The sequence below is a fragment of the Geospiza fortis genome, unplaced genomic scaffold (assembly GCF_000277835.1).
Source record: "Geospiza fortis unplaced genomic scaffold, GeoFor_1.0 scaffold56, whole genome shotgun sequence".
Classification (NCBI taxonomy): domain Eukaryota; kingdom Metazoa; phylum Chordata; class Aves; order Passeriformes; family Thraupidae; genus Geospiza; species Geospiza fortis.
The window spans coordinates 1,642,509-1,656,981 of NW_005054413.1; the positions used below are offsets into that span (position 1 = coordinate 1,642,509).

The 14,473-nt window shown below is 36.2% G+C and overlaps 1 protein-coding gene across 1 annotated transcript in view; it reads left to right on the top strand.

The window, feature by feature from the left end:
- Positions 1–14,473, top strand: part of CSMD1 (CUB and Sushi multiple domains 1) — a 1,057,667-nt gene that overhangs the window by 909,043 nt on the left and 134,151 nt on the right. Inside the window, exons 37-38 of the mRNA XM_005426386.3 lie at positions 4,343–4,447; positions 13,646–13,764. Of these exons, the coding sequence (XP_005426443.2) occupies positions 4,343–4,447; positions 13,646–13,764 (224 nt within the window). The remainder of the gene's footprint in view (positions 1–4,342; positions 4,448–13,645; positions 13,765–14,473) is intronic.

The following is a 14,473-nucleotide window of genomic DNA, read 5'->3' on the forward strand; positions in this document are numbered from 1 at the left end:
AGTTAGATCATGAATAATAACTCATGATTACTGCTCTGATTCTGATGTAGCTAAAGCAGATGGATTTTTACCTCTGGTGATTTCATGAACTTTTGAAGTATAGATGCATATTAGATTAGTAAGGAAATGAAGAATCAACTGAAAAATTTACTGATTAACACAATGCCATAAGGTGTGGCATATCCCTTTGATCAGTTAAGGGCAGCTGTCCTGGCTGTGTCACCTCCCAGATTCTTGGCTACCACCAGCCTCCTCACTTCTTAGATAGCTACACAGACTTTCACACTTTGAGTGTAATGTTTACCTCTGGAATGAGATGCATTACTCTTTGTTGCCATTGCTGATAGTTGAAAGGGATACAATCTTCTGTAATAATACCATAATGGAATATTTAAGTAGGAAACCTATCAGTCCTCATTCCTTTATGAGCCTTTAGACAAAACTTGCCTGCTTTTACTGCCTCCTAGGAGAGCTGTCTATTTTTCAGACTACAGATTCTCAATCAAAAGGTTAAGAAGTCTGTAAGACTCCCAGTATACTGCCATGGTATCCATCTACGTGAGCATTAGATACCTACACATCTAGCATGGAGGTATCTACACTGAAGCTATCATCAATGGTATCTGCTCCTGCCCTTTAAGCAACATTTCTCTCTATTGACAGTAAAGGAAGTCCAAAACAATTAGGACACTACATCTGGTTATGACACTGAAACTTATCTTCCATGCTTCATATACCCAATCCCAGAAAAGGCAGAGATTAGCAAGCAAACAGTAGAATTCCAGTTAGATCATAGAATCATAAAATCATAGAACAATCCAGGCTGGAAAGGACTTCACAAGACCATGTAGTTCAACCTTTTGTAAGAAAGGAAACCTAGATATTGTCCAGTACTCTGTCCAGCTGTATTTTCAAAACCTCCAGTGATGGGGACTCTACCATGTCATCCGAGTGGTTGCTGCAGGGCATGGTGGTTCCCATGGTAAAAACGTTCTTTCTAAAGTTAAGATGAAACATTCCCCCATGCATCTTGGACCTCTTGCCCCGTGTCTTAGCCTGTCAGCTCCCAGTGAAGTGAGAAGCCCTTTAGGTATTGGAATACTGTGATAAGGTCCCCTCTGAGCCTTCTCTTCTACAGGAAGAAGAGACCTAACCCCTTTAGTCTTTTCTCACAGGGTAGGTTCTCCAGCCTTTAATCATCATTATGGTCCTCCTTTGGACCTCCAGTCTGTCCTTGTCTTTCTTGCATTGTGAGAACCAGAATGGAACACAATACTCCGCACACAGCCCGAGAAGCACTGAGAAGAGCACTATGATTGCCTCTCTATCTCTGCTAGTAATGCTGCTCTGGGTGCAGCTCAGGAACCTATTTGACTTCTTTGCTGCAGCAGTGCACTGCTGATTCATATTCAGCTTGTCCACTGCCACAGTCCCAGGTCCTTTCAGTTGCTCCCCAACCATACAAACCCTAGCCTGTAGCAGGCTCTTTTGCTTATTCTAACAGACCTGCAGGGCTTTGCACTTGTCTCTGGTAAAGTTCATACCATTCTTACTAGTCTACTCTTTCCACCTCTCCAGGTCTCTCTGATATGTCAGCCCCTCCACTCAGTTCAGTGTCAGCAGCAAACTTCGTGAGAGTGCTTTCAACCCTACCACACAAATAATTTCTGAAGATATTGAAATTGTGTGGGGACCACCATCAGTCCCTGGAGTTTCCATTTGTGACAGATAGCCAGCCTGAATGATTCCATTGAAAGAAGCAATTATGAGAATTAAAAACTAGCCTCATTTATTTCCCACAGTACAATAGGATCTACTGAAGCGGTCAAGCTGGAGAAGGATTGTCCTTCTCAGACGTCCTGGCTAGCTATCCAGCACCGCTAGCAGTAGGGGAGCACTATCCCGATCTCCGTGGTTCGGGACAGCACCTAAGGCAAACGCCCTGTGCTATAACAACAGCGCTATGTTGTCAAAGGACACGGCTTGGCTTATGGCTACAGTCAGCAGAAAAAGAGAGCGCTCTCCAGCTGTGGTAAATCAAGGTTATTGGGTCCCAGGGGAACTGACAACCGAAGAGAGAGAGGGGGAAGTTGCAACAGCTTATTAGGAGGGAGGGAAACAGGAGGGGAGGCAGTCCTTGGACGAATAGAGTTTCAGAGGGGAGTGGGATACAAAAGATTGACTTAGGGAAAACCCCAGTGGGGATAACTTGAGGGTGGGGCCCTGCCCCTGAGCCAATCACTCGACGCTCTAGCTGGAAATTTCTAGAGAGTTCTAGAGAGAAGGGTGGGAGTGCTGAGTGACGGACAGGGCACCGGGGAGGGATTTGAAAAACGATACATTAGTCTCCAAGGCAACTGAGGAGGAGTTGGGATAACTGGCAGCATAAGGGAGAGAGGGGAGAACCAGGGCAGAACCATTACATGATAGGGGGAACAGAACAGTCCAACTTACACAGACACAACACAACAATCTACCTTCTCATCTTAATGAATATCACCCTTTAAGAAAGTAAAAGACTGGTGGTAAATGTTGCCAGGTCCTAAAAAGGAACAGAACTGCCAAGTGACTTTTGTTCATCTAAAAGTGTAATAGTAATTGTGAGTTAACATCCTCATTGTTACAGGACACCTTAAACATCCTTAAATATATTTCAAATTCTTTATCAGTACTGTTGAGGAATACGGCTGGTGCTGGTAGCTGCGTGAGCAGCTGCAATTCAAGCTGCTCATGGAGCTCTGGGTGGTGCAGCCAGAGGCAAGAAGCCTTGAACCTTGCACAGCAAAGGGCCTGGGGACATGTGGTTCAGCCTGGTGAGACGACACTCAAAGACATGGCAGGAGCTGAGGACTAGGGAAGAAGATACTTTTGTGAGTGGTGAGACTGTGAGGGTGAAAAAGCCCAGAGGTTTTTTGGCTGGAATTCTCCCTGGAAACATCAGCTGGAGCTCTTTCAGTGTACGTGCACTGTGAATAAATGGCTTTATGGAATGAGATATCTGAGACTCTGCTGCAGGAGATCCAGGGTAGAATCGGTGAGGAAGCCTGGTCTGACTGTGAGGGTGAGGTGTGCAGGCAGTGAAAAGGGGATTCGTCAGGTCACTGGAGCTGCCCGCTGGGAAGGGGCTCTGGTCCCTGCTGTGAAAGTCTCTGGTGGTGGGAGTGTGACCAGCCTGTCTGGGTGGTCAGACAGGGAGGTTTCCTTAACAGATAGTATGAAAAGTCCTTCTTCCAGGGAGATGCTTCACTGTTTTCTGTACTCCAGGGTAATATTGTGTGATGTCAGTGCTCTATACTGTCTGAATTTGGATACTTTGAGTCTCCGTCTCAGACAGCATACACCTTCCTTAAAGACTAGATTGTCATCTTTCTGCTCCTCCATTTATATCAAGATTTTGCTTAATTCATTTTTAGATTTAGAAGTATTTACCAGTTCGTAGTTTAGATTGTAGACTTAAGAAGATAATTCTTTTCAGCATTTCTTAAGCCCAAGTTTCAGACTCATACCTAGGCTGCTGACAGTTACTTTGGAAACAGAAAATGCCCCACAGGAAATGAGAGTTTTTCTTATGCATCAACCATTGAAGTTCATTAGCTACTTGATACTGTCTTTGAGGGTAATCATAGAAAATGATGTAATTTTTACCCTCAGTAAGTCTTCCAGCTTTAGACAGCAGAATATGAGTTACGTGGTATCATGTGGTAATAAAATAACTGTTTGTCAGACTTAGCAATTCTAGTGACAAAGCATATATCCAGGGTTACTGATAAGCTTGTTGTGTAGCACACACAACAAGCAGTTTTATTATAGATATTTGAATTAGGAAAAGCTAGCATGTTGTTTTGTTGGTTTTTTTTAGGTGTTGTACCCGTTTCTTCATTTTCTGTCATATCCTCTGAATTAGCATAAGTGGTTGAAATATTATTGTGGGAAGAAGGTGTGGAGTACATACAAAAAAATCTGGACTTCTTTGTTCTGTACTACAGGTTTTATAGAAAAGTGAGGAAACCGGAAAATGGCAATTGAGCTTGTCATCATAATCAGATCTTTTATTTATGTGATTTTTTTTCTCTTGACATCTTTTTTTATTCTGTCAATAAGGCTTCCTGTAAACATGGGAATCTTGTTTGATTGTACTTACATAGCCTCTTATTGTTTGGCTTGTAATCAAACTTTTCCTGCAACTTCAGGAGAAAACAAGACAGAACACAGCAAAATATTTTATTCCCATTAAGAGAATGAGAAGAAAATAATCCTGTCTGATTCAGTCCTGGTTATGTCTTTTCTATACGAAACTCTGATCAGCATGGTATAGTTTATTCCATAACTTTTATTTTTCCAGGTACAACTGTGCCAGCATTGTTGAATAGCACCTCCAATCAACTTTACCTTCATTTTCACTCTGACATTAGTGTGGCAGCAGCTGGTTTTCATCTGGAGTACAAAAGTAAGAGTCCTTGCTTTTTGAAATTTACTCAGGAAAAGCATGCATATAGAAAGGGAAACAGATATTTTGCATTATTCCTTTTGCTTGCTTGTTTGTTTATTTGGTATGTTTTTTTTTTCCTGACTACCAAGCCTTGTATAAGTGATATCTATTAAACTGAAATTTTAAATGAAGTGACATTTGAAATTGATGGAAAACAGCTTTCACAAATTAGCATCACATAACAAATCAACCTGGTAATTCATAACAGCATTTTTTAAATATGAGGTTTAATATTGATGTGCGTTTTCTGACCTTATTTCAGCTTAGTTCGGAAATTTAGGTGACCAAAAAAAAAAAGTAGGAGTGAATTTCTCTGCGTGAAAATAGATAAAATCAGAGAAGATAGCATATTTTTTCCTATTAATATGTGCATTTATGTATGCCTTGTAGTTATTTTCTTTCCTTCAAATTATTTTCTCTCAACAAATTGCTATAATTGCAAAAAAACAACATTTGCATCCCAGAGCTAGAAGAAAACGCAACAGTTATCTTGGTAAATCATTGGTGGTATAAACAGAATAACCTAAGAATTTTCATGGCAAATTCTGCTATATAGCAAGATTTTATATGTTTTTTGAGAAACTTCATTCTAAAATACAGAGGTGTAGAGTTATAAACGTAGTGGATTACCTTCTATAATCATATTTAATTCAAACACTTTTGTATTATTACATCTCTCCAAAACTTAAAATACTATAGAATAATAGCTCATGTGATTTTAATTGGAAGTAGGTATTGCTAAGAATAGTCTGCTATTTATGAAGTACAATGATGAGTCGACTGTCTGATGAGTGCTTAGATGAAGGTCACAAAGTAAATCCTTATAATTCTTGAAGCATCCTCTCTTTTTTCAAAGGCTATTCAAGAATTTTCTTGAAAATGGAGGTAGCTTTTATATTTCATTGAGTCCAAAAATAATATCTAAAAATGGTAATGTTGTTTTCAATGTTTTGAAGAAGTACACATAAGTAAATAAACATGGATGATTTTTAATAAGTTCTATTTAGGATTGAGATAAAAAATTGTAAAGAAAATATAAAGCTGAACAGAATTTGAAAGACTAGATTTTCAGCTCATAATAAATATTTGAATATGACTGTAGTCACAAGATAGTCCTATATTTTCATTTAATTCCCTGCATAGTTCAAGCATTTATATGCAAGTATGTTATATGAGTATGTTATTTTGATACAATCAAAATTCTAGAGGTGATGTAGAATGAAAATAGGAATATTACCTCTGCAGGAATTTTTTAGAATCTACTATTTTGAGAAAGAATTTTTTTTTGTTTGGTTGGGTCTTTTTTGTCTGGGGACTCCTCCTCCACAGTTTTTCCTCCTCCAGTATTTCTCTTTAACCTACAGTGAAAGTATAATTCCATGTGAAGCATAAAGAAGTACACATTAATTCTAGAAAGTCATAAAATTAACGTTTTAAATTTTTATATTTTACTGCATCAGTTTTATTTTCTCTGCAACTCAACTCCTGAAAAAAACCTGTTCTGTTAACAAGTAAAATCACTTAGATTTATACTTCTGTTTGTCTCTTAATTGCCACTTTCCCCACTGTGGTCTGTTAAAGTATCAGTTGGACTTCAGTAGTGCTAATATTTCAAGGCCAGTGTTTCTTAGAAGTGCACCTCAGTACAGGTCAAGGCAGCAATGCTGAGCATTCAGAGCTCTTGATAGTCTGACAGGAAAGAAAAGAATTTGTTTCTTACGTGGCTAAATGGTCTCTTGCAGGGCTAGTAGGAGTACAGTACTTTTCTCTGTGTGACTGAACACAGAAGCAGAGCAAGTTCCCACAGAAAGAATTTACAGGTTTATATTGAGCAGTCACCTTTTTGAATCAAGAAAAAAGCAGAGAAGGAAATACATTTCTCTGCAGATATTGCTAATATTTGATTATGAATTCTGAAGTCTTTGATCGTTTGATCACCTAATATTTGAAGCAGCATCTCAAAAATAAATGCCTTTAGTTCAGAAGGCAATCTAAAATTTGGAATAAAACGTCATTTGCTGAAGGGTTGTGTTAATAAAGAAAACACAAAAATATCACCTATCTGGGAAAAAAGCATTCAACGTGAAATGCTATGTTTGAACATCAGATACTTTCAATAAATGTAAAAAAATATTAAATAAGGAGAAATAGATTAATAGTCATACAGTCATCGAATATGCTGAGTCATAAGGAACCCATTTGGGTCATTGAATCCGACTCCTGGCCCTGCGCACCTGCATTGTTTGTTTGTCCCTTGACTCTTTCTAGATAAAATGTTTTGCAGATGTAATTTTCAGGTATAATCAACTCCTAAAAACAAGATTAAGCTATTAAATAGTTTCCAAAAGAAGGTTGTGAGGACAGTGAAGGGTCTTGAGGGGAAGCCATATGAGGAGGGGCTGAGGGCTCTTGGTCTGTTCAGCCTGGAGGAGACTGAGGGGAAACCTCACTGCAGTTACAACTGCCTCTGAGGGGAAGAGGAGGATCTCTTCTCTCTGGTGACAGTGACAGAACCAAGGGAATGGCCTGAAGTGTGTCAGGGGATGTGTAGGTTGGCTATTAGAAAAAGGTTCTTCACCCAGAGGGTGTTTGGGCCCTGGAACAGCTCCCCAGAGCAGTGGTCACAGCACCAAGACTGACAGAGCTCAAGAAGCATTAGGAGCATTCTCTCACTTACACAATGTGACTCTTGGGACATCCTGTGCAGAGCAAAGAGTAGGATTTGATGATCATTTTGGGTCTCTTCCAAATAAGCATATTCTATGAGTCTGTGATATAATTACTTCTCTAGGGAAAAGACAGTTAGGAATTAGAGTGAAGGCAATTAGTTTTCCTACTATAGATACTAACAGAAAATATCCATTGACAATAAGAAGCTGTTCAGCAGCTTGAGTCCAAATTTGTAATCCAAATCCTACATCAGCAGACTACAGCAGGGATAGAAGACATTAAGTGGACCTAGTAGTGTTTAATCTAGCCTTATCTTTTACATAAATTACAAATTAGTAACTGAAACTGCTCTAAACTAACCATTACAGTATTCTGCAGAACATTGATGTCCTTAAATAAAAAGTCTTCATTACAGCATTAGAAAGTGAGAATTATTTAGGAACATTCCCTTCATCCCAGAAGAAATTCTAAGGAATAAGGCACAACAGAGGAGAGTGTCCTTAAGGCATTACTAAATTGTTTACTCACAATACAAATTTTGCCTCTACAACTTGCACATCATATTTTAGAATGAATGGAGAAGTATTTCTATTTAGAAGATATTTCACCAGTGTAAATGCTATAAACATGCCTGAGTTTGGATCACTATGTAGGGAAAACGTTACTTCAGTAAGATATATTTAGTTTGCTATCATTTGATCACATATATTCCACACTGTATATTGTTTTGAAGTAACTTTATAGAAGTTCATAAATACTTCATGCAAGCTTCAGCCACTGATGAAAGCTTATTCAAATCGTAAATATTTCAAGATAATTTAAATGTTTGAATAAGAATAGCTTTATTTCTTGAAACATTTTGTTCCTTTTAACAATGTCTTTCTCTTGCCCTGTCCATTTGCAGGTTTTTTCTATGTATGTCTTTATTTTCATGGGGAGGGTCTGGACAGTCTGCTCCTGCAAACCTAAATCTGTGTCTAATCTAGGCAGTGCATAGGTTTCCTTTGTAGCCTTCAAAAACACACAAGTCTTAAGGCAAATAATATAACTTTGTCATTTCCTTTAGGATGTTTTTGTGTTAGACATTAAGAATGTAAAAGTTCACTTGCCCAAGTTAAGTGGTCTACTGAGTTTGTATGCTATGGTCAGATTGATGACTTTGATTTTTTTTCCCCTTTGTTTCATTGTTATTTGTTTATTTTGCTCTTTTATTTGTTTGGGTTTTGGTTTCGTTTTGTTTTTCAAGTCAGATACACAAACTCATATTAAAATAAGTAATTGGTCAGTGCCTTAGAAAAATTTCCTTGTAGTCACAACAGAATTGTAAGTATTGTTGAGGGCTACTGTGTGGTTTCCTGTTATTTCACAAGGGCTGTAGGTTTTTAAACTGGTTGCAGCAACATGTGGTTAAGAAAGCACAGTAAAATATGCAACAGGTTACTGTGGAAAAGATGAGAATTAATCATTAATTGATCCTTCATATGCATGTGCATCAATACCAAACATAATTATTTTCACTACCACCAGTAAGTCAAATCAAAGAGTGTTTTGTTGCATTCCTAATATGTACAATAGTAGGAAGAATAAATATCCCTTTTATTTGATTTAATTACTTTTAATCCAATGGATGAAGGAATCAACTATCCAAATGGTTTGTTCTGGAAATGTGACTGTTTAATTCCACTGCATTTGTGACCACCAATCTTTTAAGCTTGGTCTTAAAACCTCATGTATTTATTCAGTGGTAATTTAAATGTTTTCCTTAATATTCAAACAAATGAAAAAATAAAAAGTCTGGAAAGAATTGCTTTTCTCCACATGCTGCTTGAACTTCTCAGTTAAAGTCAAGTTTGTTTTAGTAAAAACTGAATATATGCTGAATATTGATATATAGGTTTAGGCCACCTTTTTAAATGCCTATAAGTATCTATCTATCTATCTATCTATCTATCTATCTATCTATCTATCTATCTATCTATCTATCTAATCTATCTATCTATCTAATCTATCCAAATTTAGGGGTTAGAATTAAATTTTTCAGTCAAAATGTTCTTTTATGTAAACAATATTTTAATAGTGTCATCCGGCTCTATTAACCTGAATTAGGATATATGGCACAGGTCAGCATCACTCCTTTTGTGAGCTTTTAGTTTACTGCTATACCAAGAGTATGGACTATGTATGAGAACACAATCTTACTTTTTACCAACATCTGCTTTTCTGAAGCCACTCTATCATGTCCTTTCAAGTGTTGAAGGTTCTTGGCAGCTGAAATAAAGGATTCACCAGTAAGGGAACTAGAGAGCAATTGACTGTCTTTTGTAGTACTTCTCTATCTTGAAGAAATCTAATAATTTAAAAAATAAAAATCAGACTAGCAGAGAAGAAAATATATTCTTCCAAGTAGCATATTATATTTCACTGGTCCAGTTTAAGATCTTTCATGCAATATGGATTTTAATGTAGCTCTTCAGTGCAAGTCTTTTCTGTTTCCCTGTGTTAAAGCAGGTGTGAATCATAAACATGCCATTTTTAATTTAGCAGGTCCTGATCCTGTCAGTATATCTGTGCAACTTACTAAATGTTGACAAGAATCTGACCTCTCTGCAGTAACTCATTGAGATAAAGACATTTTCTAGGCTGGTGTCTGAAGCATGAAGTTTTGAAAGGGACAGCTTGGATTTGATATACACCATCATCAAAATGGAAAGAGCAATTCACTCCAGCTTGATGTTTTTGATATAGTAAAGCATAATATGTTCTCGTTAGCTGTGTAGGGTGGGAGGAATTGAAAAAAGAAAGCCTGATGACTTTTGGTCTAGCTGTCAAGACATTCTTGTGTTGTCCAGTTCTCAGCTTTCTGAAATGGACGCTAATGGGCATTCACGTTGTCAGATATGCCAGTAAGGATTTTCTTTCTGCCAGCAGTGGCAGTGATGTTTGGACAGAATTTGAGGTAATTGTAGGCATGGATATAATTATGTAAGTAAAGCATATTTGTCTTATGCCACAGCAGAGTCAAGAAAGTGTTTAGCAAACAGTAAGTGGAAGAAGGTCAGGGAGAGGGTTATCACTCTTGACATTGATGTGTTCTATTTTGTACTGCATAGCGGAAGCTGAGCTCTGAAAAGCGTGCACTTGAGAAATCCTTGCTCCTTTTTTGATTGCTTGGACTTGACATTTAACATGTTTTCCCTGTATTAGTGACTGTTCACATACAACCTAGTTTAATAATGTATTTCTGAGTCTCTGAATATTTAAGATTCCAAGTTTGTCCTCAGATGCCAGAATTTGTTTGCTTTCTCTCAAGCATTCTTTTGATGTTTAGACCTGTTCTAACTAAGTTAATTTTCAAACTACACTGGGCTAGTATTGTGGAATGGTTAGAATAACAGAGATTTGAGGATTCAGAATAGTATTTGATTCTGCTTTCAACTTTCTGTTGCTTTTGGGATAGTAATACTGCTTCTTAATATCAGGTAAATCAAAAGAAGTCAAAGTGTTTTATGACATTCTGATAGAATATTCTATAATTTGCATCATTTTTCAGACCAAAGAAGTAGTGTATACCAAATGTTTTGAAAAGTATAAGCAGCTAGCAGAAAAAAAGTTTTTAACCTGATTATTAGAATCTGTTAAATATAAATACACAATATACCACAATCTCAGTTACATAGAAATTTAATTTGAAGGTTTTTGATTGATCATAGTCTGTTTAAATTCTGTATGCTATTCAACCAATGATGGATATAACAAGCACATTATTAGTGTTGCTATGCATCCACTGTTACAGTTGTTTCTGTAACTCAGAAAAATATGTAAAAGTAACTTTATTCATACAGATCCAAGCCTTTTACTCTCAATATACAGAAATGCTGAGTTCCAGAATACAAATTTCTTGATGACAGGAAGTGAACCTCAAGTTTATATTCACAGAATTCAGCAAGTACATTGGTATCTGTGAGCAGTTTAGTCACTGTGTCTTTGTTAGGTGCTTATTTATTTAATAACAGTTATCTTGGAGCAGATCTTTTTAAATTTTATTTTCTATTCAAGAGTGAGAAGGGTGAGAAAATGCAGAAATAAGCGTTGATTTTCTTCAGTTGCATCTGAACACTGGATTCGCAGATTAGTGAACAACCGTCTATATATGGTACTTTGAATTACTGAGATGAGGCAGTACACTTCACTTAATGCTGAAACAGTTCGTGTGAATGCATATCACAGCTATTTAGTACCTCTACTCAAACTTTCCAGATACAAATACTTTTATGGTATTGTGGAATACAGACTGATTGAACAAAAGAATGATACTAGTTAACCTGCAGCAAAACCCAAACCATTGAAGTTAATGACAATATCTCCATGATTATTTGGAACATTACAGTTCCACACAGTGACCAGACATGAGATTCCTAGTGGCCATGGAAAGTCACCATAACATCATTTGAAAGTTAATTATATTGGAAGAATATCAAAATTTGTAAATTCTATGATAAAAATTTCTGAAAATCTATACAACATATTTAGATATTTTCCTAAATTATAAATTCCAGTACACAAAATAACTGCTTCAGGGAGGTCCCATTATTTGCAACTATTAAATTATTCTTTATCTGATAATTTGAAATTTTTTTGTTTGATACCTCTTGCATAATTTGTGATGAAGCCTATACTTCATACCTTGATGGTTTTCACTCAGAATTAGAATGGCTTGACATTATCTTCATTCCTGAAAAAAGTGCAATGTAGTAAAACTCAAGGGCACAGGACTAACAAGAAACATTCAGGACCATAGAACTTAATTTCAGGAAAGAAAAAAAAATGGCACAGCAATCACAATTTCCTGTGAAAGTATAAAAGCTATTACAGACTTCCATGTGCTTTATTAGGAAAAGTATATTTACTCCAGCCAAAACCTTGAAAAAAAGTGGAGTTGTGTGAAATTTTATTTGTGCATTTATTATTTGTAAGGCATTTACATTTGAGTCATGAAAAGTACATACATAATAGTTTATGGCATAAAGTTAAAACCATATCTGTAGGAAAATGTGTGATCAACATTACCTGTAAGAAAATTGTATTTCCCTAGAAAGGCTAGGGTCTCAGTGAATATTATCAGATATTGTTTCATGATGAACTGTCTGGAACAACAGACTAACATGTCACATATCAGAATAAAGTCAAATATAATGCAATTTCTGTACTAAACACAGTCCAGTTGCACGTACTGTCACCAAACAGGTTAGATTTCATAGGAAGATATTGAGAGTCAGGTGGTTTTCTTCCACACAACTGAATTGAAGGATGCACAGGGTGTCATTCAGCAAAGTGTCATGTTTCTCTGCTCTTTACAGAATTTTGTGCTAATAAATTCTCAAAATATCTTCTCACACATTGTGGAAATTCCATTCTTGGCTTCTACAGATCATATTTTCATAAAACATAAAAAACTACATAATGATGTTTCAGGAGTAATTTTCTCAAATAAATATTTAACAATTAAAATTGTATTTTAGACTGATATTTGACTTCACAAAAAGTTTTTCACATAAGAGGAATGAGATTCTGTTATCAGACCATGAACTTAAAAATTGATTCTTCTGGTCCTTGTGTTTGCAACAAAAATCTTAAAAGCACAGAATTACTTAATCTAATCTCTTGTTTGTCAACTGTCTTCTTCATTTGGAGTATTTTCACTTAGTTGGAAAAGTTGATGTTTAATTTTCAGTAGTGCTGACTAGCAAACTCCTTAGATAGCACACAAGGAAAAACAATGATACGCACTTGACAAAAAGCAGAATTTTTGTATTTTAGGTTGCCAAATTAGGTGAACAAATTTAAGAAATTACTAATAATGGGGAATCTTTGTTAAACTAATATTTTGTTTACTCGCACCTGGCTTAAAAATAATTAAGAACAGACTATCCAGTGACACTTATGCAAAGATGGAGTTTTGGGTTAAAGTACTAAATTTCATGTCTAGATGCCTTTATAGTCCATGGAGTTGCCTAAAAATAAGGAACCACCAATAAATTCTGATCATTTATTGTTGAAAAGAGAGAATATACAAAAAGTGTGTTCCATCTTTCTCCACTTCCTTCACAAGGATAAGAAAGGACTAAAAAACCCCAGTAAAGCAAAATGAGCAAACAAATAAAACCCAGGATTTTTAACAAACTAAAATCACAATACTGCTTTGGAGACTATAAAACTGTGTAGTGTGTCATAGCAATGTGACCTGGTAATTGGTCACAGTGTATAATCTTTGTGCTTCAGCCACACCACTTGTACTCTGTAGAACAGTTGTGAAAACTTCTGTGTTTTAAACCAAATCTCAGTTTACTGTTGAAATGAATTCTTAATTAATGCTTTCTTAAATACCCATAATTCTGTGGATATAATTCATTAAGGCAGAGAGTATCAGTGAAGACCTGCTGTCCACTTATCTATGTTTTCTTCAATCTTTGTCTTTACTTTTTCCAGCTGTAGGCCTTGCTGCCTGTCCAGAACCAGTAATTCCTAGCAATGGGATCAAATCAGGAGATAGATATATGGTGAATGATGTTTTGTCATTTCAGTGTGAGCCAGGATATACATTACAGGTATTTCTTTCTTTCTTTCTTTTTTTCTTTGAATAATACACTGTGGAATGATTGCAATAAAATGCCAAAACATATTCTAATGAAGAGTCTGTAGTGTGTACATAGAGATGATTTAGGTGGAGCCTATGTGAGTGCTCCCAAATTATAAAGCTACAAATGTGTGGTATTTCTGTCCCTCAATAAATCTGGACTAGGAAATTTTGTCTTAGATCATCAACATACCATTGAGCAGTAAAGGCCATCAAAATGGACATTGTAATAACATGGATAAAATATTTTCTCTAGAAAATTTTTATAGTACTATACTATAGAGTGCTGTGGTTTTTTTCCTTTTGGGGGATTTATTTATCTAGGCTGTTATATAATTGCTTTTCATATAATTGCCAAGAGGTGTTTGTTTAGTTCCTCATTGCTGTGATCCTGGTCTCTGCTTCTGAGCTGTTATGACTGAAATATTTTTAGGCAAACGTCTGATTCCTGGCTAAGCTTATAGCAGTGATTTGACAGGAAATAAGTTAAAAAACTAAGCCTATACTAATGGTTTCTTATGGAGATGGGAAATGATCTCCATATAACACAATTAATTTAATATAAAAAACAGCCATCTAATCTCAATCAGCTGTCTAGATTTTTATTTTGACACTAGAGATACTCCTCCAAAGACTGAGTCAGACTAAGATTTTGTGTTAGAACAGGAACTTTACTCTGA